Source organism: Chelonia mydas, chromosome 4 (assembly GCF_015237465.2).
Source record: "Chelonia mydas isolate rCheMyd1 chromosome 4, rCheMyd1.pri.v2, whole genome shotgun sequence".
Lineage (NCBI taxonomy): Eukaryota > Metazoa > Chordata > Testudines > Cheloniidae > Chelonia > Chelonia mydas.
Window position 1 is genome coordinate 139,548,016 of NC_057852.1, and position 22,192 is coordinate 139,570,207.

A 22,192-nucleotide genomic window follows, 5' to 3' on the forward strand; every position below is an offset into this window, starting at 1 on the left:
TCCGGTCCTTGTGCTTTCGCTTGGAGAAGACAAAGAATCTTAAAAGTCCTCACCCACGAAACATTGCTCATCTGAGTTTCGGATCACTGAGGTTGTTTGGGCCAGGGTGGGGCTGGTCGGAGAGGGCCCCGTGCAGAAGGGTTTGCTGTGACAAGGATGTAGCCATGAGGTTCTGTTCACTCCTCTCCAACACTATGTGTCGAATTGCATCCTCATAGCAAGCCCATCCCTGTGGTATCTGACTCTGAGCAGCTAGCCACTATCCCTCATGCAGCTCATTCTCTGAATGAATCTGAAGTGAATGGCATCTCTGAAAAGGGGAACACGAGTGTCCCCACCCCATCAAATCCCTCTTTAACTCTCATTTGCTGTGATGCCAACAATAACCTTAACACGCGACATAGCTGGTGTGTTGCACAACAACTGCCTGGCCTGCCGGCCTTGTGCTCACATTCTGTCTGGCTCCACCAGCTCTCTCTTGTCTTATACTTAGACCATGGGTGGGCAAACTTTTTGGTCCAAGGGCCACATCTGTGTGAGGAAATTGCATGCAGGGCCATGAATGTAGGGGCAGGGGGTTGGGGTGTGGGAGGGAGTGTGGGGTGTAGGAAGGGGTGCGGGGTACAGAAGGGGGCTCAGGGCAGGAATTCGGGGTGCGGGCTCCAGCCCGGCGTTGCTTACTTTGAGTGGCTCCGGGGTGGCAGCGATGTGCAGCAGGGCTAAGGCAGGCTCCCTGCCTGCCCTGGCCCACTGCCACTCACAGAAGCAGCTGGCACCACGTCCCTGCGGCCCCTGGGGAAGGGGGGGGGCAGAGGGCTCTGTGAGCTGCCCTTGCCTGTAGGTATCTTCCCCGAAACTCCCATTGGCTGCGGTTCTCCGTTTCCAGCCAATGGGAGTTGCGGGGGAGCAGTGCCTGCAGGTGAGGGCAGCGTGTGGAGCCCTCTGCTCCCCCTCTCCTCCAGGGGCTGCAGGGACGTGGTGCCGGCTGCTTCTGGGAGCAGCATGGGGCTGGCAATTACGCGGGCTGGATCCAAAGCCCTGATGGGCCAGATCTGGCCCGCGGGCCGTAGTTTGCCCACCCCTGACTTAGACTGTGAGTTCTTTAGGGCAGGGACTGCCTTTTTGTTCTGTGTTTGTCCAGCGTCTGGCACAGTGAGATCCGGGTCCATGGCTGGGGCTCCAAGGCGCCATGGTTAGCCAAACATTAACTAATAATCCGTACCTCCAGGAAGTTGAAGGGAAGCTCCGGAGGCTGCTCTGCAGAAGCGCCTGCTGCAGCTTTCCCAAGGAAGTCGAACTTTGAACAGAAAGATTTTCAAGACATTACAAAAAATGATTATTTTAAAATTGGCTTTCCCCAGTATACAACAGAGAGAAAAATCTACAGCCTGTTAGCGAAAGCAGGCCCAGCACTGTGCAAACACAAATTAGCACCAAGACAAACAAACAAACACTGGAGAGAGTTTTACTCTAAACAAACCAAGTTCTGTTTTGTTTCAACTGAAGTTTATTATTTTCCTTTATAGATTTTTTTTGTACGTAAAAACCCACACGTACACGTATATAGAGAGAGGCACATAAATCCTTCTGTTGCTTTCAAAACGGAACCACTGTTTCTGGTCCTTGTACCGTGTGTCTTAAAAGACAAAAACCACCAGACAACATTTAAGAAATGAAAATTCAGATTGGGATTTTCAAAGGTGTCTATGAGGGTGAAGCACCCAACCCCCAATGGGACTACGCCCCAACTCTCCTGAATGCCTTCAAATGACCCAGCCTAAAGGGGAAATTCTGCCTTCAGACACATGCCCACAAACCCTATGGCTTTTAGAGCGAGTTCAATCTGCACAGCTGAAGGCAGAATGCACCCTTACGAGACAGATTCTGCTCTCAGTCAGCAATGGTGTAAACTTGGAGTAAGCTCCCCAAAAGCCAATGGAATCAATCTGGAGCCACCCACTGGGGGAAAGTGGAGTTAATTCCAGATTTGCAACTGGGCTCAGAATCCAGCCCGAAGCGTTTAAACATGCATCATGGAAGATCATGAAAAATAAAGTAAAATTGCAGCAGCAGAAAGAGAAAAAGACACCGTGTGGCTTGCGACAAGAGATGGCTCCTGAATCTCAGGAAGGCAACAAATGCCTGGTTTTTGGACCTACTCTGGAGACTAAACACAAACTAAACAGCCAAAGCACATGATGCTACAGCACCCCACCCGGTGTCTTTACCGACCGCAGCATGGGGGCTGCAGAAAACAGCAGCTGTTCCATTTTTAAATGGCAGCTGTAGAAACTTGGACACCACCACATGCGATGATGAGATCACTAAAGAGAAGGAAAAAATAACCAACATTTAAGGATAAGAAATAATATTCTGATAGGCGAGATGCCCAGTAGGTGACACTTGCTCAGGAGGTCGGGCATGCACTCGTATGCCAGCATGTACAGCCCCGTGCGCGCGCACACACACACACACACACACAGAGTTTAGTTTTAAGGCTGAAAAGAGGACGAGAACCCTGGCCCAATCCGTGACGGCCCCGGCTTTGCTCTCAGCTCGGAGCCGGAGTCATTAAACCGCCACCTGCTCTTTACACTAGTGGCCTACGGTTTGGTTTGATATTAGGGGAAGGGGGGAAGCGCAGCACCCAGACCTCACAAGACAAGCTCCATTGGTGACCACAAAACTAGAGCGTTCAGAATCCTGCAGCCAGTGAACTATTTGTTTTTCTTACATTTCAAGCTTAAATTTAAAACCTAAAAGGAGACGGCAGTCCGCAGCGGCTAGTCGAACCCCTGCCACTCGCTCTGCTCCGAATCGTACTCCAGCTCCGCCCCGATGCACCGGACCCCCTCCAGCAGCATGGGCGTGCCGTGGTGGCGATCTGCAAGACAGAATGGCCTCTGCTCACACAGCAATACAGGGACGGAGATCACCGGCTGCTCACTGATACCCGGCTATGCTAGCTTAGGCATGGATCGTGGAAATACCCTCTCTTCCCAGGAGGGAGGGATATCGATCCTTCCAGTGAGACCACAGCTGGTATCGTTCACAAGCACCTTTCTGTCGCTTTCTGGACAAGGAGTTTCTTATTATTTGTAAATCAATAGGGCCTAGAAGTTGGGCCCCAGGGTGCTGTGCACTTTACCTAGCAAGAGACAGTCCATGCCCCCAAATGCTTACAGTTTAAAGAGACAAAACGTGGGAGGGGAAGGAGCGACTCGCCCATAGTCACACAGGAGGGAACAGAACCCAGGTGTCCTGCCTTCTACCTCCAGCGTCCTCCATGCCGGTGTAACTCTGGCCTGCTTGGTGTGGCGCTCTGTCGCCCTCTAGTGGCCGCTAGATCAGCTAGAGCAGGGGTCGGCAACCTGTCTGAATGCATCCGCTGAAGTGAGCTGTAGCTCACCAAAGCTTATGCTCAGATAAATTTGTTAGCCTCTGAGGTTCCACAAGTCCTCCTGTTCTTTCAGAAGTGGTGTGCCGAGTCCTCGTTTATTCACTCTAATTTAAGGTTTTGCATGCCAGTGATACATTTTAACGTTTTTCGAAGGTCTCTTTCTATAAGTCTTTAATATATAACTGAACGATTGTTGTATGTAAAGTAAATAAGGTTTTTAAAATGTTTAAGAAGCTTCATTTACAATGAAATTAAAATGCAGAGCCCCCCGGACCGGTGGCCAGGACCCGGGCAGCGTGAGCGCCCCTGACAATCAGCTCGTGTGTGGCCATTGGCACGCGGGCCGTAGGTTGCCTACCCTCTGCTACAGCAGTGCCTAAGAGCCACCTGTCTTTCAGCTCACGCAGTAGAGGTTCACACACAAAGCTTTAGATCTCCCAGGTTTGATCCCACCCGCCGCCGCCGCGTTTGTTGGCGTTACACTGGCACCTGCGAAACTGAGCAAGTGAAACCTGATTCATGGGGAGAGTGTGGTTTTTACTGAGACTGTTTCAAACCGTTTTTATTAACACCTGTTCAATGCAATCCGGCCCTGACTCAGGATGCCCTTCAGGATGGGTTATAACTTTAAGCCCATGCATAGTTCCACTGAAGTCAATGAGGCTTACTCACATGCTTAGAGGTAGGCACATGCCTATGTCCCTGCCTGAATCAGGGCATAGGTGGGTGGCAAGATCTCCAGTGGAGATTGTGGCATACAGCCTTTCATTTAGCAGCTCCTACTTCACATCTGAATCATCCCAAGATTTCTCCATCCATAAGGATGGTTAGAAATACCAGGAATGTCAAACCTTACAAACAAAACAATCACAACACACGTTCCCAGACCTTCCTTGTACAAAAGGGTACAAATACCATATTCTGCAATGCCACAAGTTCAGTGACAGGGAGTATTTTAGGAGATTCTCGACTTTCACACAGATTTTTCCCTATTAAAATTTCCAATTAACAAAACTGACAAAGATCACATCCTCTCACTTCCCTCATTGCAAATTAATATTAAATTGCAAGCTTTCTGTCACTTTCCAGGTCAAGAAAAAAAATGGAAAGATACCACAACTGCAGAGTCTGCATGGCTTTCTGATCAATTAATTATCCTGAATGTAATTTCACTGTCAAAGAACACCAGTGATGAGTGAGGGTGAAATGAGTAATAATGTATATAGAAGCAGAGGTGAATAAAGAGTTGTGTGTGAAATAGGAGAGAGATCATCTTTGATCATTAAATCTGATAGATTCTTCTGAATTCTGAGACATAGACAGGAACTTAACAGCAGAGAAATTACTGTTGATCCACAGGATATTATCCATTTCTACTCCGCGCTGATTGGGCCTCAACTGGAGTATTGTGTCCCGTTCTGGGCACCACATTTCAGGAAAGATGTGGACAAACTGGAGAAAGTCCAGAGAAGAGCAAAACATGATCTATGAGGGAATGTAGTGGGGCGCCTGCCCCACTCCTGGAGAACAGGGGTTAAAAGCACCCAAGCTAGGCTGATTGAGCTGGCCACAGCTGGGCTGCTTCCCCAATCAGGGCCCGGCTGGCCCTGATAAGAGGGCTAGGGGCCAGGAGCTGAAGGAGTCTCACTCTAGCCCTGGAGTGGGAAGGGCCTGGCTGCCTGGGAGCAAGGTACCGGAAGCAGAGCAGTGCTGGGGAAGGGCGAAGGGAGCTGGGGAGCTCCAGCCTGGTAAAACCCCAGGCTGAGGCCTTGTTGAAGGCCTACCGAGGTACTGGGGCTGCAGAGGGGCAGCCTGGGAATCGGCAAAGGCAGCACGTCCTAACCCCTTGCCAATGATGAGTGGCCATTACAGACTGCAGTTTGCCCCAGTGAGAGGGGCTAGATGATGACTGGCAGTGGCCACTGAGGCGAGATGGGTTTAGAGGGCTGGGGGTTCCCCTTGGAGGGGAAACCCAGAGTGTGGGGGGTACTGCTGGGGCAGAACCCCGAGGTAAAGGGGCACCGGGGTCCAGGAGGGAGACGGGGCCTGAGGCAGATGAGGCACTGGCCAGCAGAGGGCGCTCCGGAGCTGAAGTTGAGCTAATTCCCAAGACGACCAGCAGGAGGCACCGTGCCGGTGAGTCATCATCTCACTACAGGAAAGATTGAAAAAAATGGATTTGTTTAGTCTGGAGAGGAGAAGACTGAGAGGGGACATGAGAACAGTTTTCAAGTACATAAAAGGTTGTTACAAGGAGGAGGAAGAAAAATTGTTCTCCTTAACCTCTGAGGCTAGGACAAGAGGCAATGGGCTTAAATTGCAGCAAGGGAGGTTTAGGTTGGACATTAGGAAAAACTTCCTGTCAGGGTGGTGAAGCACTGGAATAAATTGCCCAGCAGGTTGTGGAATCTCTGTCGTTGGAAGTTTTAAAGAGCAGGTTGAACAAAAACTTAACAGGGATGGTCCAGTTATTACGCAGTCCTGTCTTGAGTGCAGGGGACCGGACAAGATGACCTTGTGAGGTCCCTTCCAGTCCTACACATCTATGATTCAAAGAAGCCAATTAAAAAGCTAATTACATTACCGGAAGGAGAGCTATATAGAGAGGTAACAAAGTACTGTTAAATCCCTATTCTAATAAATATTTCCAATTAGCCAACAAAAAAATAATTATACAGAATCCCACATTTGCTCATAACTTACTATGCTCGGTGAGAGAGGATGGATCAAGGTTCACCCAGCTCACAACTATTTAGGATTTTCCTTAAAGGATCTATTATGTGGAAAATGGGGTGGGCAGCAAGATGGCAAAAATCACCAATGACACAATATTATTTAGACTCACAGATTCCAAAGCAGAGGGGACCATTGTGATCATTTAGTCAGACCTGCCCCAAAATTATTCCTAGAGCAGAGTTTTTAGAAAAGCATTCCAACCTGATTTAAAAATTGCAAGTGATGGAGAATCCACCATGACCCTTGGGAAATTGTTCTGGCGGTTAATGACTTGCACCGTTGAAACTTCATGCCTTATTTAAGGCAACAGTGCAGAGAGAACTAAGGACCGAACCAGGCCAGGCGAAATGCAACGGACGATCAAATGCAAAGCTGATAAATGCAAGGCAACGTGCACTGGAAGGAATAATCTGAACGCACCGAAATCAGCTGCATTAACTCAGCGAAAGGACCTTGGTGTCAATGTGGACAGCTGAATGATTACAGCTGTGCAAACAATGACTACAGTGAACCTCCGAGTTACGAACTGACCATCAACCACACTCCTCATTTGGAACCTGACATACACAATCAGGCAGCAGCAGAGACAAAAACCCCAATACTGTGCAGCACAGTACTGTGTTAAACAAACTTCTACGAAAATAGAGGGAAAGTTAAAAAAAAGATTTGACAAGATAAGGCAACTGTTTCTGTGCTTGTTTCATTTAAATTAAGATGGTTAAAAGCAGCATTTTGCTTCTGCGTAGTAAAGTTTCAAAGCTGTATTAAGTCAATGTTCAGTTGTAAACTTTTGAAAGAACAACCATAACTAGGGCCCTACCAAATTCACGGCCGTGAAAAACATGTCATGGACTGTGAAATCTGGTCTTTTATGTGTGCTTTTATCCTATCCTATACAGATTTCACGGGGGAGACCAGGGTTTCTCAAATTGGGGGTCTTGACCCAAAAGAAGGTTGGGGGGGGGGGGGTGCCGCAATCTTATTGTAGTGGGGTCGCAGTATTGCCACCCGACTTCTGCGCTGCCTTCAGAGCTGGGTTTCCGGAGAGCGGCAACTGCCAGCCAGGCACCCAGCTCTGAAGGCAGCACCCCGCCAGCAGCAGGGCAGAAGTCAGGGTGGCAATACTGTACCGTGCCTCCCTTACTTCTGCACTGCTGCCTTCAGCGTTGGGCCAGGACCCTTACCGTTACAACAGTGTGACGTTTCAGACTGAAATATCTGAAATCATGAAATTTACAATTTTTAAAATTCTATGACTGTGCAATTGACCAAAATGGACTGTGAATTTGGTAGGGTCCTACTCATAACGTTTTGTTCAGAGTTACGAACAAGCTCCATTCTCGAGGCTGTTTCAATTCACTGGTAATTTTAAAAAGTCCAAAAAATGAGTTTCAGGTGGAACAAATTGTTTCATTTCAATTTCAACCAATTTAACATTTTCAATGTTTATAACAAGAAAAAGTCATTTAAACACACACACCCACCCTTCCGCCAAATGAATTTGGCAAAACTGAAGTGAATTCACAAAACATTTCAGTGTCACCAAATCTGCATTTTTTCACTGGAAAAAAGTTTTGTCCTAAAAGTTTTGCCCAGCTCTGGTGCTGATGGAGGTGCAGCAATGGTCAGAATGGCGTTCCAGCTCCACTCCGTCCCCTGTGCCCTACCTACCACAGTGTGGAGGTGGGGTTAGAGGGCCAGGCTCGCAGGGAGACACTGCATTTTAAAGACTGCACCTCTGGTTACACAAGTCAGTGGGTTACTGCATGCATTTGTCATCGCCCTCTCTCAAAGGGCAGAAGAGGATTCAGAGACAGACAAAAAAGCAATTAGAGACCTGGAGAGATTTCCTTACGACGAGAGATTACAGTGCGACTGTGTAGCTTAGAGGGAAGATGGCTAAGAGGGGACATGATAGAGAAGGACACAGAATAATGGATGGCCCAAAGGAAGTAACCATCCCGCGTTACATTAATGAGGATGTAAATTCTCCGCTTTGGGCATAAGCCAAACGCTGTCCAATGGGCCACGTCTTCTCTTGGGGGTGGTGTTACCGCAAGTTAGCTAGAACAAAACTTTTTTTCCTATTGAACACACAGACAGCCATGGGGGTTAGGAAGAAATTTCTTCCTTAACTGCTCACCAGGGGGTGTTCAGGACCTTCCTCTGCACAGGTGTGACCTGCCACCTTTGGAGAGAGAATACTGGTGGAGAACTGGTCTGAACTGGGGTAATTCCGACACCCCCTGCATTGCTCAGGCAGCCAGGCATCTCCCCCTGTTAAATGTACAATAAAAAGGGACACACCTGTAACCCCAGTCTGTAGGACCCTCTCCTTATCTGCTTTGCTATCTAGGGCCTGGTCCACACGACAGAACTAGGTCAACATAAGGCAGCTTACGTGGACCTAACTATGTAAGTGCCTCCGCTACAATGTCGGTCCCACCGATGTAACTCGCCCACTAAACCGCTAGCAGCCCCACCTCCGCGAGAGGCACAGACAGCGCTTAGGTCGATGTAGACACTGTGTTACCTACATTGCCTGTTGGCTCTCAGACCTGCATGGGGCTCACAGCCTGGAGCCCCGCTGCCAGGGACAGCCCACAGCCCCGCTGCCACCTCCCGGTGAGGGACTGGGGTGAGGGAAGGAGACACTGAGCCCAGCCACTGCCCAGGCTCAGGGTCTCCTCCCACACCCTCAATCCCTCACTGGGAGGTGGCTGGGCTCTTCTTCCCTCCCTGCCCCCAGTCCCTCACTGGGAGGTGGCAGCAGGGTTCAAGCTGACGGCCCAGTGTGGGGCTCTCAGTGGGAGCTCCCCCACCACTCCTAGGGGCAGACAGCCCAAGCTGTGATGCCATCACTGGGCTGAGTTTCAAAGCAGGGAGCCCATCAGCAGTGGAAATGACATTCTTGTCAGTTTCATGGCTGCTATTATGGTCTCCAGCTGTCAGCCCAGGAGCTCCAGCTGTGAGCCCCACCTGGGCTGACAGCCAGAGCCAGAGACAAAATATGAAACAAGGGCAGCCAAGAAACTGACAAGAATGTCAATTTCACAGCTGGTCAGCTTCCTGTTGTGGAATTGAGCCACCACCTGGCTCACAGCTGGGACTGTCAGCCCCAGGGCATGGGGAAAAGGTTCCAGCTATGAGCCCTGCGTGGCTGCCAGTGCCCGGTAATGCCCCACTTCAGTCAGTGCAAGTGCTCCTGGTGAGGATGTGCACCACCAACAGAAGAAGTGCAGTGTGACACCAACAGCCAAGTCACCCTAATTCTGTAGTGTAGACAAGCCCTAGGACTCACAGGCTTATGGCTTAAAATGGGAGGTGGTCAAACTGTGACCCCCAAGAGCCAGGCAGGCAGAGGCCATGGTGATGGGTGCGGCACAAGAACCTTCACAGAACAGATCTTGGCAGGAACAGGCGACTTGTACGTCCTTCACATGCCAAGGTGCCTAAAATCATCATGTTTAAACAGAGAATGAAAACAGCTGGTTGGTTTGGATTGCTGGCAGACCAGTGGGGAAGCACCAGGCTGAGATTGGCAAGGATCCTGTTCTGTTCGTGGCATATGCATAGAGAAGTTAGATAAAACACGGAAAATACTCTTGCTGGAAGCTTGCAATGTAACACTGCTTTATTTCTTAAAATCCAGCACCTTAACACACGCAAGAACCAACATCAGAGAGACACAAGTCAGGCTGCTCCCTAAAATAGAAACATATGACTAACCCCCTTGCTCTGGGCTGGCTCTTTGCAGATTGACTCTTGAAGACCCAGAATGCAGGCTTCCCCACAGAAACACCTAGTCTGCAAGCACGACCAGGAAACCCCTTACTCAGAAAGTAATAGCTGGTAATCTCAGTACAACACAGACCCTTCATTTGCTGCATGGTCACTTCCAAGGGAACTGGGGCTGCATTTTAGCACATGGGGTGGAGGGAATTCAAGTTGATTCCTCATGCTGCAGCAGGGCAGCCAGACTGAAAAGGCAACAAGTCTGAAACGACTCCGTGATGGGTAACAGTCTCCAATATACTGGAGAGCAAGCAGAAACTAGACTGTAACCCACATCCCTGGGCTTAACACGCTCCTGGCCCCACGATTCTGGGGAAGTTCTGATCAAACGAGGAGCTGTGCAGCTTCGTCCCTTCTATTAATGTCCTTTGTAGAAATAATTATAATCTGGCCTTGGAGACCGAAGGGCTGATTTCTTCCTGTGCATATGAACTGCAGGCACAAAACGTAATCTGCACATGCAGTTCTCGCAACTGCCCAAACTCAGCAGCAGTGCGTGCACACAGGTTGCTACACCGCTAGCAGGCTGTCTGCGTGTGCGATTGAGGGCCAGTGTGGACACGGGACCACAGCGCAGGAGACCTGGGCTGCACACACACATTAGGCATGCAATTGAGCATGCATTTTTGCACATGCATATTTGAACAAACAGGCCCTTATTCCCCAAACAACCTGATTGGGTTGGCCAACTCAGCCTCTCATGGGGCACCGACTCCCAGCACACACTGGCTAATTCCATCCCCACCCACCCCACATTTAGACAGGGTGGATAAAAACCAGTGATTTGGGGGGTGGGGGGGAATCAGGGTTTTTTGCTTTAAATTGGATATTTTTTATGTTATTTAAATTATAAAAAGTTTTTCTTTTTAAAAATCAACCTATTTAAAAAGAAATCTGAATTTAACACAAAATATGTCAAGAGGGCCTAAGTTTATTGTAATCTCTTAACATATTTAACTACAAAATATAAATGCTGAATCCATGAGCCTCTATCAAAAACTGTGAGTTAAAGGTTGCTTCTCTATATAAAGAATCAGGGGAAAACATCTTACTTTTCAGGTCAAGCTCTATAAATATGGCACAATAGCTTATGTACTGCAGTCAGGGCTTGTTTTGTTTAGTAACAATAAATTTTATAGGCTGGCCTGTGTTTAATTAAAGTCCAATTACCATCCCAATGCAGCTTGACAGAAATCGTGGCCAATAAGTTAATTATCTAGTAAATAAACAACGTGTCATTCACCATTTTCTAGCATACTAAAAGTGTACAATGAATGAATATGAATCTGAAAATATCAGGCTACATACAGTAATTGCTTAAATAGAATTATGTAGTTACAGTGCACCCCCCTAGGAAGCAAAAAGAGATACCAGCCTAGAGTAAAGACTCTCTTTAGTTGTAAATGAAGATGTTTTAATGGTTGTATCAAGCAAGGAGAATGTACCTTTCTTTAGAAAATAACTGAAGTACCAATACATAATGACAGGTTTCAGAGTAGCAGCCGTGTTAGTCTGTATTCGCAAAAAGAAAAGGAGTACTTGTGGCACCTTAGAGACGAACAAATGTATTTGAGCATAAGCTTTTGTGAGCTACAGCTCACTTCGCTCATTAAAGCTTATGCTCTAATAAATTTGTTCGTCTCTAAGGTGCCACAAGTCCTCCTTTTTTTTTTTTGAAGTACCAATGGAAAAGGTGATTAAAATTGATTATTTAAATTGAGGCTCTCTCATTGGTGATTTAAAGCGCCTGGATTTAAATCAGACCCCCCTACATTTAGAATACACCCAAAAAAGTAAAATTATCCCTCGGGTGACTTGCTTGTCTCCTGGGCCTGAGGACTTTGGGGGCTGTCCCATTTCCTAGCCCAGCCACTAGGGGTGCTGTTCTAGGAGGAAAGGTCCATTTTTGACCTTCAGAAGGTGAAACTGGTCAGCAGACAGGTTGGTTTGGGTTAGGTCCATCTCTGTGCTTCTGGAAACCTTCCCACACACCCCACAATTCTCTGCTCCCCACACCATCCTCCTTCCCGACTGTGCCAGGAGTCGCAGGGCAGCCAGTCACTTCCCTGCAGCAAAATCAGCTCCAAAATGCTGCAGGACTCCAGTTTTCCTGGGGCTTTTATTGCAGTTTTGAAGTTTTATTAAAAAACACATTTCATTGGATCTGCCGCTCAATCTTTGCTCCCATCTGCCGAGCGAGGGGGCAGGCTGCTCTGCATATCACTGCTAATGGCCCCCTCATCTCGCTTCGGCTTCATCTCCAGTTCATTAACTCCATTCGCGCGCTGGCACCAGAGAAAACAAATTTCCTGCACAGTGTGATGTTAACATAGGCAGGATATTAATTCGAGGGCTGATGCTTGTAAAGGATGGCTCCAGATTGGACCTTCTGCAAGGGAACCTCCAACCTGCCTCCTTAGAATCATCCAGCTCTGATTCCACAAAGCATGTACTTAACTTTAAGCATGCGCTTAAGTCCTTTGCTGAATCAGGGCCACGGTCTCCTTGTGCAATGTGCTGTAAAGCCACTAGCCTGGGAGAGGAGACGCCAGGACACCAGGTTCCCTGGGGACCTTGGGCCAGTGCCTTGGGGCCCGATCTCATTGACGCTGAAGCAAAGGGAGTCACTGCAGCTGATGTAATTCGGAGCAGAGCCTGGCCTAGCTGGGACAGAGGCTTGGGCAAAGACCCTGCCGGTCTCCCTCCACAGCCTTATTTTCTCCTTCAGGAGCCCTCCCTAGCGGCCAGCGTATTTGCCACAGGGACCCCCAAACCAGAACCACCTTGCCGTCGCTTCCCAGGCCCCACAGCAGCATAGCTCCCCCATGCTGCCACCCAACCCTGTCCCATGGCTCAGCGGGGGCTCCAGCATGCGGGCAAGACCCAGCATTCAGTGAAGGCAGCAGGCTCAGTGTAATCTTACTTGGGGAATCCCCTGACCCCAGCCCTTCCCAGTTACTGCGGGGGCTCGAGGAATAGTTCCCATGGGATGGGGGAAGAAAGTCAGTACTCCTCTGCCCCACTGCAAAGCCAGATTTGGGTTCCCAGGCAACCAGCATTTTGCATTTTGGAGGCTGCGCTCCACTAACTGAATTCATCTTTGCAAATTCCATGGGCTGCTAACGAGCCCATAGAAGAGCCACATCCTGCGTGTGTGACACCGGCAGGGAGGTTACTACCCCCACCGGACAGGCAGCCCCGTCGCTTGCCGTTCGGCAAGTCCAGGGGCAAGAACGCTGCCAAGGGTCTACCGCGTCTCATAGCCTCAGCGGAGCTGGAGCCCAGCCGCTTGCGCCCCGTTGGCCTCGGATGATGCCCTGATCCCAGCAAAGGCACCGCCAGAGAGAGGGGATCCCAGGTTTCCCCCAGCTAGCAGCCTTGGGGCTCCTGAACGGGATCCAGCCCTCTGAATATAGGGGGAGGTGTCCAGCAGTGGTTACAGACCCTCAGAAGCTCACACGGAGTTTCGCAGGAGCAGCAGACGCAGAGGATGTGACAAGCAGCGTCGGGCCCATTAATAGGATGTGTCCAAAGCCGGGTAATTATTCAGAGAGAAAGGAGAGATTACACAGAATCAGCTCCAAAGCCGCCCTCTGCATATCGTAATGTGTTTAAGGAGAAAGCCATCTCTACCTAAACCAGGGAGAGAGCGAAAGATGAATCCTCCACAGAGCCAGCAGGTGGCAGCAAGGAGTTGAGAGAGATTGGAAAACCCCATCCGAGGGGGCTGCTAGGGCATCACGGATCCTAGAGCGTGTCTGACACTAACTACCCGTCCCTCTCCTTATGGGTACCCATCACCGTGGCCTCTGGGCACGTCACATTAGCTGAAGAGGAAACGACTGGCTGTGGTGGGCACTGATGGCTGAACAAGTTCTCCTCTGGTTGTAAAAAGACAAGCGGGTAAGTCCATTCCCCACCTTCCAAATGGGGAAACTGAGGCACAGGGAGGTTTCCTGCAGTGCCAGTGCACCAGTGGCAGAGCCAGGGAGAAACCCCAGGTCTCCCGACTCCTGGTTCTCTGTCGACTGGATCACGCTGTTGCTCCCGTGTCATAGGTAAGTTTGAGTTCAGAGTGAAGTCAGCATATTTTAGCACCAAATTCAGTGTTTGGGATTCATGATTTAAGCCCCGGGTCTGGTATAGGGAGCGACTCATGGAGAAAAGCAACTGACAGACAAAGCAGCCGCTTTCCACTTCCTCAGTGCATGAGCTACGCTCACTGAATGTCAAGTGACATTCCTTTCTCTCTGATCGGGTCAGACCCCGATTTCCGTCACACTGGTGTAAACCTGGCCTGCCACTCCCGAGTTACTCCGGATTCACACCAGTTCACCAAGATGTCAACGTGGCCTGCGATTAGAGCCACAGCACATGCTCAGCATGAGGGCGTCTGGGTGTCCGCTTACACCTCAGGTATAATCCACACCTCCATTTAAGTCACTGCTGCCTTTGGCCTACACACTTGCCTGGGCCTCCCACGTGCTGATCCTGAGGCTATTACCTCAGCTCTTTGAGAGGCTGGGGGAGGCCATTTTAAGCAGCCCACTCCATCCCCATCAGCTCCTGCCCAAGAGCTCTGCCAACACCACTTCTGCTGCATTGCCCGGGCAGAGCCGCCCATTTTGATCTACCGGGGAATGGCAGAGCCGTCAGCCCGTAGAACGCTGCAGCGAGGAGCTGCAGGATGCAAGGCTGTGTCTGCGCTGGAACCCGGCTGTTTCAACAGAAACCTTTGCAGCTCTCCTCGCGGTAGATCTGAATTGCACTGCGTGCCCATGCCCCGAGCAACGGCACCGCCTTAGCACTCGCAGACACAAGCGCTGCCTTCCAGGAAGAGGTACAGATCCAGCTGTTCCCCAGCCATGCAGCTGAGAGCAGCCAGAGGACAACAAGCCCTGCCTTGCTGATCCGTTGTAAGGAGCTGATCTAAAGGCCGCTGAAGTCAATGGAGCTGCACATTGACTGCCCGAGGCTTTGGATCAGGCCTTATATGTCCTGGCTCCCCATTCTCTCTCTCTCCATCCGAGATGGTTATCACTCCGTCGGCAGTCAGCGGATGCCAAGTGTCAGTTGCAGGTGCCAGGGGATTTCGGTCTCACAGCTTCAAAAGCTGTTTTGTCCACGGCCGATCTTCAAGCCTAATTTTCTCAGCTATTTTTTTTGTTATCAGGGTCGGTGGGAGCTCTGCTGGGCTGAATCACCCCTTATGCTGGAGCGGGGCTGATAAGAAGCTCAGGGAATTAGGGGGGCACTGTCGGGTTAAACACTGGCCTGGAAACAAGCTCTGTCTCCGACTGGTGTTACTAATAATAACTAGATTAGTAACATCAGGGGAAAAAGTCTTCTAAATCCAGGCCTCCATCCTGCAAACCCTTCGGCACGTGCTTCAGCCGCGTCAGGGCTGCGTAATGGGCTCGGAGTCATGCCTGTGTTTGCAAGACTGGTGCGCTAGCTTGCTGTCTGCATATTGCTCAGCTTGGACAGCGTAGCTGGGCAGGCCAGTTTCACTTATGGGAGGACATGGACCCGCCCCAGCAGCCTGTGTGGGTGGGGAACAAAAAAGCCACCATGTGACGAGCCAAAAGCATTTCCACCCAGCCGCCGGCCGAGTCAGCGGCGCACTGCCGGCTCAGGTGGAATAGGGGACACAGCAACAGCAGACTGCACGAGAGGTGGACAGCAGGACACGCTCGTTTTCAGAACCAGTGCTAATATCACTGTTGTGGTGACTGGGACTGTGCACGTCCATCCATGGGTCTCAAAGCACTCGACAAACGACTGCCAATCACAATTCACACACACACACAGACACCCCGGGCAAGCAGACCCATTTTATAGACTGAGCCAGATAGAGGATAATACCCTACTACTTCTGCTACTTGGCTGAGTTGACACCTCTAGCTCAAGTGATGGAACTCTGTGTTTTGGAGCGAAAGGGCCAGGGTTCAAACCCCATTAGCTGCCTGGTGTAAGTGTCAGGGGGTTCACAGGCTCAGAGAGGTTGAGTGAATTGCCAGGTTGCAGGGCCAGGGAACAGAACCCTCTGTCTCTTGCTTCCCGCAGGCCTGAGCCTTAGCCGCTGAGCAGCTCCCATACCCCTTTTAACTTTGACTAAGGTGCACTGCGGTAAGATTTAGAAGCCAGCAACTACAAGTCTGATGGGGAATCAGGTGTGTAAGATCGTACGATCTCACGTTCCTATCAGTGCATTTGCTGTGGGGTACACCGGGGGTCAGCGATAGGCTCCTCAGGAACCAAGTATGGCCCCAAATGGACGGAGAGCCATTCAAGAGTGCAATTCATTTCTCTAACTCACCTTCTTTGCCTGCTTTGACCCCCTGAGCTCCAGCCTCTGTGGGATCCAGCTGTTGATGGATTGTACCCACCTCTGACAGAGACCCGACACCTTCGCCCCTGTTTACACCTTTGGCCATGTTCATGTGGCTTTGGGAAGCCAATCAAGAATTTGAATTACATCCCTCCATTAACTGCCAGGGGGCAGTACCCCCCCAACACCCGCCAAGCAGCATCTCCAAGAACTGGATCTTATCGAGGCACTTGGTTATAAGAGGAGGAAAAAGCCCCACAAAATTCTCTTTCGAAGGAGCTCCAAAGGAATCTAGCTCGAAGGAATTCATTCAGGGCAGGTCTCCAGCCTGTGTCATGTAGGAAGTTAGACTAGGTGATCAGCCTCGGAATCTGTGAATCGAGGGGTAAAACACAAGCAGCCCTTTCTGGACGTAAACACCAACAAACTCTGCATGTTAGTTAGGGGACTCCCTGAACCCATGGGGCTCTCCCCCTGCACTGTACCTGCTTGGAAATAGGCAGGAGATGGGGGCTGCTTAACTGGAGACAATCTACAGCAACTTACTCAAACATTTGCTCCTCCCGTATCAATAACCCCCACAGCAACCTTCTGCTCCTGAGCTGTTACTGTCTCTGTCTGTGAATCCCCAAGACACACACCAGGCAGCCAACAGGGTTTGAACCCTGACCCTTTTGCACCAAAACATAGAGTTCCATCACTTGAGCTAAAGGCATCAGCTCAGCTGAATGGCAGCAGTAGTAGGCTATTATCCTCTATATGGACCTGCCCCCCCCCCCCACAGCACCCTACATTTCATCTTGCCTTATTTAGTCCTTCAGGGCAGGGGAGGCAGCTGTAGGCTTGCAGAGCACTGTGGAAATTCATAGCACCAGGTACAATATTTTGCCTGAAGTCCTCAGCGTGGGATTTTGCTGCTCACAGCTCCATCGCTCTGTTAGCAGTGCAGTGTCCTAGCTGCACTAGGATAAGGTGTGCACGGGCGCGGATACGCCATCCCGCACAGGGAGCGGAGCTCTCCTGGGCGCTAGGGGAGGAGCTGTTTGGCGGCGTGCTGCGGGGGAGGAGTGGGAACGTGGCGTGCTCGGGGAAGAGGCGGGGCCGGGGCGGGGATTTGGGGAAGGAGTTGGAATAGGAGCAGGGAGGGGGCGGAGACTTTGGGGAAGAGGCGGGGTGGGGCAGGGGCGGGGCCGTATGGAAGGGGTGGAGTGGGGGCGGGGCTGGGCGCGGTCGAGCACCGAGGGTGAAGTGGGGAAGTCAGCACCTATGAGACAGAGGACTCCTCTGACCTGAGCCAGGGCCCAATTCTGCCGGGGCTTGAGTGTCTGAAACTTCTACTGAAACTGCTGAGACGCAGCCAGTAAGGGGCTAGCTCAGTAAATACACTTGGGACAACAGCTGCTCGATCTGTAACACTGCTCTAGTCCGCCCTCCTGCGTAGGCCAGGCCGCCTCATTCCGCCCTGTTACCCCGCGTGGAACCCGGTCACTCGGGTCAGACTCAGCATTCCAGTCCCCGAGAGACCGAACTGCTGTGTGGCCCAAGCAGAGGACAGGAGGGACCGAGGGGCGGCCAATGCCCGAGGAGGCTGATCAGGCGAGATGTGCCTACGTGATCCATCAGACGGCTCGTGCCCCAGGCTGCAGAGGAAGGTGAAAACCCCCAAGGGCCCTGCTCATCTGAGCTGGGGGAAATTCCTTCCCAGCCCCAAATCTGGGCCTCCATTTGGCTCCTAGCCTTGGTGTGACACCCCAGCCAAGCTCCTAAGACAGATTTAAAGTGTCGCGCCACCTCTCGCCCCAGCCCTGCCCACGATGCACACGGGGGATGCCCCTCGTCGTAACTTTCACGCAGAGGGGAAGCAACAAATTCACAATTAGACAATTCAAGCCCGCACGGCTGGCTTGAGAATGGCAAGAGACACCCCCCAACACGCCTCCCGGCGCTCCCCTTCGCTAGGAAGCCCCAGCCCCCGTAAACACGTCGTCCCGGTGAAGCCAAGCAACGTTCCCCTGGCCCAAGGAGATGGTGACAGAGGGTGGATCTGTCAGATCTCCATAGCATGCGGCCTGGCACGCAGCATGGGGTGTCTATAGTGGTGGGGACACGAGTGCAGATGGCTGCTGCAGTTAAGAACCCCTCCCCCGGCCTTCCTATTTTTCTCCCACACTCTTTAGGCAAATAACAGGGGGCCCTTGGGGCATCTCTGTCACCTCAGGTACTTATGGGGTCTCTATCCTCTCAGCGCTTCGCAATTGTTCATGTACAATAGGAAAGTGCCGTTTTCACCATTGGATGGGTGGGAAACTGAGGCATGGAGACTATGGGCCAGATTTGTCAAGGGATTTAGCACCTAAAGATGCAGGTAGGCGCCGGGTGGGATTTTCAGAAGCCCTCAGGCACCTAAATACCTTGAAAAATCCAGCCCTATGTCACATGGCCAATCTGTGGCAGAGCAGGGTCTCGCCAAGTCCCCAGCTAGCGCCCAAACCACTGGACCCGTCTCCAAGGGTGGGAACCTGCTTCTCTTTCTCGGTCCCTGACGCCCTCTTACCCAGCTGGGGGCCAGCACTGGGGTCATCGTCCTGCTTGCGAAGCAGCTTCGGTCTGCGGCCCTGGAGCAAGCAGACCTATGAAACATCCACAGCCAAACCCAGATCACATGGGGGCCCCGGACTGCACGGGACCTGCTGGGTCACCGAGCCCAGCCCCTGCTATCACAGGCAACCCCAACACACCGGCCCAATCACATGCCAAGCAAGCACCATCTTCAAACTCATGAGACACCGTCTCCCCCTGCCCCACGCTGCTCCGACCGCGTGTTCCCCCCACTCTTTGCATTTCCAGCTTGAACTGACTCCTGGCCAGTTTCTCCCCATTGGCTCTTGCAGCTTTAGCTTCACTAGCTCTTCTCCCTCCCTGGTTCCCTGCCCCCAGTGTATCTACAGAGCAATCAGATCCCCTCTCGGCCTGCGTTTTGCCAAGCTCTTCCAGTGTGCTGTCTTAAGACAGGCTCTCCATTCCCTGGGCCATCCTACCCGCCCTCCTCTGCCCTGTGCCAATCCGAATGCCTTTTTCTGGAACATGGGTACCCAAAATTGTGCACAGGATTCCAGGAGAGATCTTACCAGTGCTCTGGCTGATCTCTCTCTCTACTGGAAACACCTTGCCTGATGCATCCTAAATCCCCTAGCAATGGGCTGCAGCCGCTAATCAGACTGCCGCCACTCACCAGGGCTGGATTCCAGGCGGCCTGTGCAGTGAAAGGCTCCAGACCCTGCTTCCAGCAGTGTTTAAAGGGATACCTACCCATGACCCGGGCTTGAACCACCACTTTGACACAGGCATCCTCATGGGTCTCACTGGACAGCACCATCTCTTCTTTCAGGACCCCTTCTTTGTGCGCGGTGTACTCGCACTTAACACTGTAGCCTGGAACGGAGAAGGAATTAAAGCCAAGAGTCAATAGCCAAGCCTCTTGAAGGCAGCGTCGTGCAGGGGTTAGAGCTGGGAGATCTGGTCTACTCCTGCCCTTGCCGTTGGTCATGGCAGTGCCACCTCTGGGTGCCTCAACTTCCCCCCCACTCCATGCGTACGTAGCCCCACCTTGCGACAGGGCTGTACGGCCCTTGGACAGAGGCACCCATTCCCACACGGTGCCTGGAGCCAGAAAGGGACTGGGGCAGTCAGCTGGCAAGCGGGAGCTGGGAGGCAGCATGGCCTTATGGATAAAGCATGGGACTGAAACTCAGCAGACCTGAACTCTAGCACTGGATTGCTGAAGTGACTTTCCCATGTTCACCCAGTGCCTCGGTTTCCCCATCTCTGAAATGGGGATAAAGATACTGACTTTCTTGTAAAGCACTTGGCGACTGGCCCCGGGCACTCTCTAGGAGCCAGGAAGGGGTTACGGTTGGCGAGGTTATAGATCCCCCTCACTTCCCTGGGCTGGAGAGTCAGCGTGCTCAGAAAACACCTGCTCTGAAGCTCTATTGAGCACCAGCCAGTGCTTCAGATCAGTCCCGTCCATCACAGAGCGCGGGAGCTTTGCAGCGACGCCAGGCTCTGGGCAGGGAGATGCTCTCCTGGCTCCCTGCAGCTGGGCTTGGTAAGTGTCCTTCTATTGACCGGGCGGGGGGCTTTGCAGAGCCCCTGCCCAGCATCTCCGCCATGACCAGTGGCCCATGCCAGGAGGCCATTCCACCCAGCAAGCCGACGGTTTGGCTCACAGATCCTCAGTGCATCAGTCTGTGCAAGGCTGGGGACCCGGGGCTGATCTGCACAGACCTGGGGCTTTAATCCATCAGAGGAGATCAGGTGATGTTTCCCAGATGCCCGACGGACCGAGCGAGCTCTGCTAGGTACGTCTGTGCTGAGCCGGTGGCACGAACCGTCTCTAATCAGGAGGGCCAGGGAGGTGACTCTGACAGCAAAGCCAGTCCGAGCTGACAACCCACCCACTCCTCTAACCCAGCGCCCCACGGAGCAGCCATGGGGAGGCGAGGAAGCACAGCAACAAGGAACGGCTTCAAGGAATTCACATTGGAGCCTGAGCTGAGCGATGGCTGCAGGTGGGAATCACCGGTGCTGAATCCCATTGTACCCAGCAAGTGTAACGACCCGGCCCAGGGTCCTCAGCGGGGTTCGAACCTCGGCCTTTCAGCACCGCTGCACCGCCCAGTTGAGCTGAAGGAGCAACTTCTCTGGCTGGCAGCACTAGTGGGCTTTTATCCGCTGTGGACCAGCCACTAGAGGGGGACACCGCATGCGCTTTGCCAGTGTGACTAAAAGGGAGTCACTCGCAGGCCCTGCTCAGCCCGAGGTGAAAAGGTGCTTCGAGCCCCCACTATGCTCCGGGGGGTGGGGGGTGCAGAGCCGGGGCCGAACATGCAGAGCACACGCTGCCCTCGTTTAGGGTCTGAACTGCAGCAGCATCCGGAGGCCCCAATCCGGATTGCACTGTACTAGGTGCTCTGCAGCCACACGGCCCCTGCTGGGGGGGTTTCCAGGTTGAGAAAGGTGCAGCTGCTCCTGTATATGTCTCAGGGCCGCTTCGTACATGGCCTGCCTCTGCAGGGATCCCCCTCCAGCCACTGCTGCTGGCGTAGCCCCCTTCAACTAGCGTTGCCACCTTTCTAACTGCTGGGCCCTGCCCCCCCCCAAGGCCCCGCCTCTCCCCCCGAGGACCTGCCCCACCTCTATCCCCGAGGACCTGCCCCACCTCTACCCCCGAGGACCCATCCCTGTCACTTGCTGGATTGTCTCAAGGAGCCTGCCTGCAGATAGGAGGCGGCCCCAGCTGAGCAGGGTCTGGCGCGGGTTAATGTCCCGGCACCTCTCCCCGACCTGTGGTAACTGGACTTTTGGCTCAGGTGCCATTTAGGGTTGCCAGGTCCCCTTTTCAGGCGGACTTTCTGGTTGAAAACTGGGCACCTGGCAACCTTAAATGGCAGCCGGACACAGAAGCCAAAACCCGAAGTGTCTGGGTAAAATCCGGATGGGTGGAAGCCCTACCTTCAATGCTCCCTCCATCTGGCAGCGGCTGGCAAAGCCAGGGTTCAGCACCATTTCTACACACTGATCCTCGCCCTTCACACCCTGCCTTTCTCTCTCCCTCTGCACTAGGCCCAAGTGAAAATAAGCAGAGGCCACAAACTTGGATGGCCCCACCTGTTCACCACCCCATGCAGACTTATAGAACCCATTTTCACCGGGGCACCTGGGGCAGAGGGGCGAACTGGAGCAGATCACTGGCTGGTGTATGGAGGCTGAGGCTGAGGGGGAGCAAAATAGATGCAAGAACTGCAAGTTTTATGGCTAATCTGCTCTGGTACACTTGGCATTAGCCCCAAGCATCAGCTGTCCCAGCTCCTGGGCTGTCAGGGTCACTTTTACAATAAAGATCAACATCCCAATATTCAAAGTTAAGT

At 52.0% G+C, this 22,192-nt stretch overlaps 1 protein-coding gene across 9 annotated transcripts in view; it reads right to left on the minus strand.

Annotated features, from left to right (window-relative positions):
- Window positions 1–1,489: 1,489 nt before the first annotated feature.
- The window catches only part of C4H20orf27 (chromosome 4 C20orf27 homolog), a 145,049-nt gene continuing 124,346 nt past the window's right edge, over window positions 1,490–22,192 (minus strand). For 5 of the 9 annotated variants that reach the window (XM_037898431.2, XM_037898430.2, XM_037898429.2 and 2 more), the window contains 3 exons: window positions 19,572–19,694; window positions 8,280–8,413; window positions 1,490–2,884 (listed from right to left, as the gene is read on the minus strand). In XM_037898431.2, the coding sequence (XP_037754359.1) occupies window positions 2,750–2,884; window positions 8,280–8,413; window positions 19,572–19,694 (392 nt within the window). In that variant the 3' untranslated portion in view covers window positions 1,490–2,749. Of the gene's footprint in view, window positions 5,553–8,279; window positions 8,414–19,571; window positions 19,695–22,192 lie in introns of all 9 variants that reach the window. The other 4 variants (XM_043544979.1, XM_027826436.3, XM_037898434.2 and 1 more) reach the window with 3 other exon arrangements.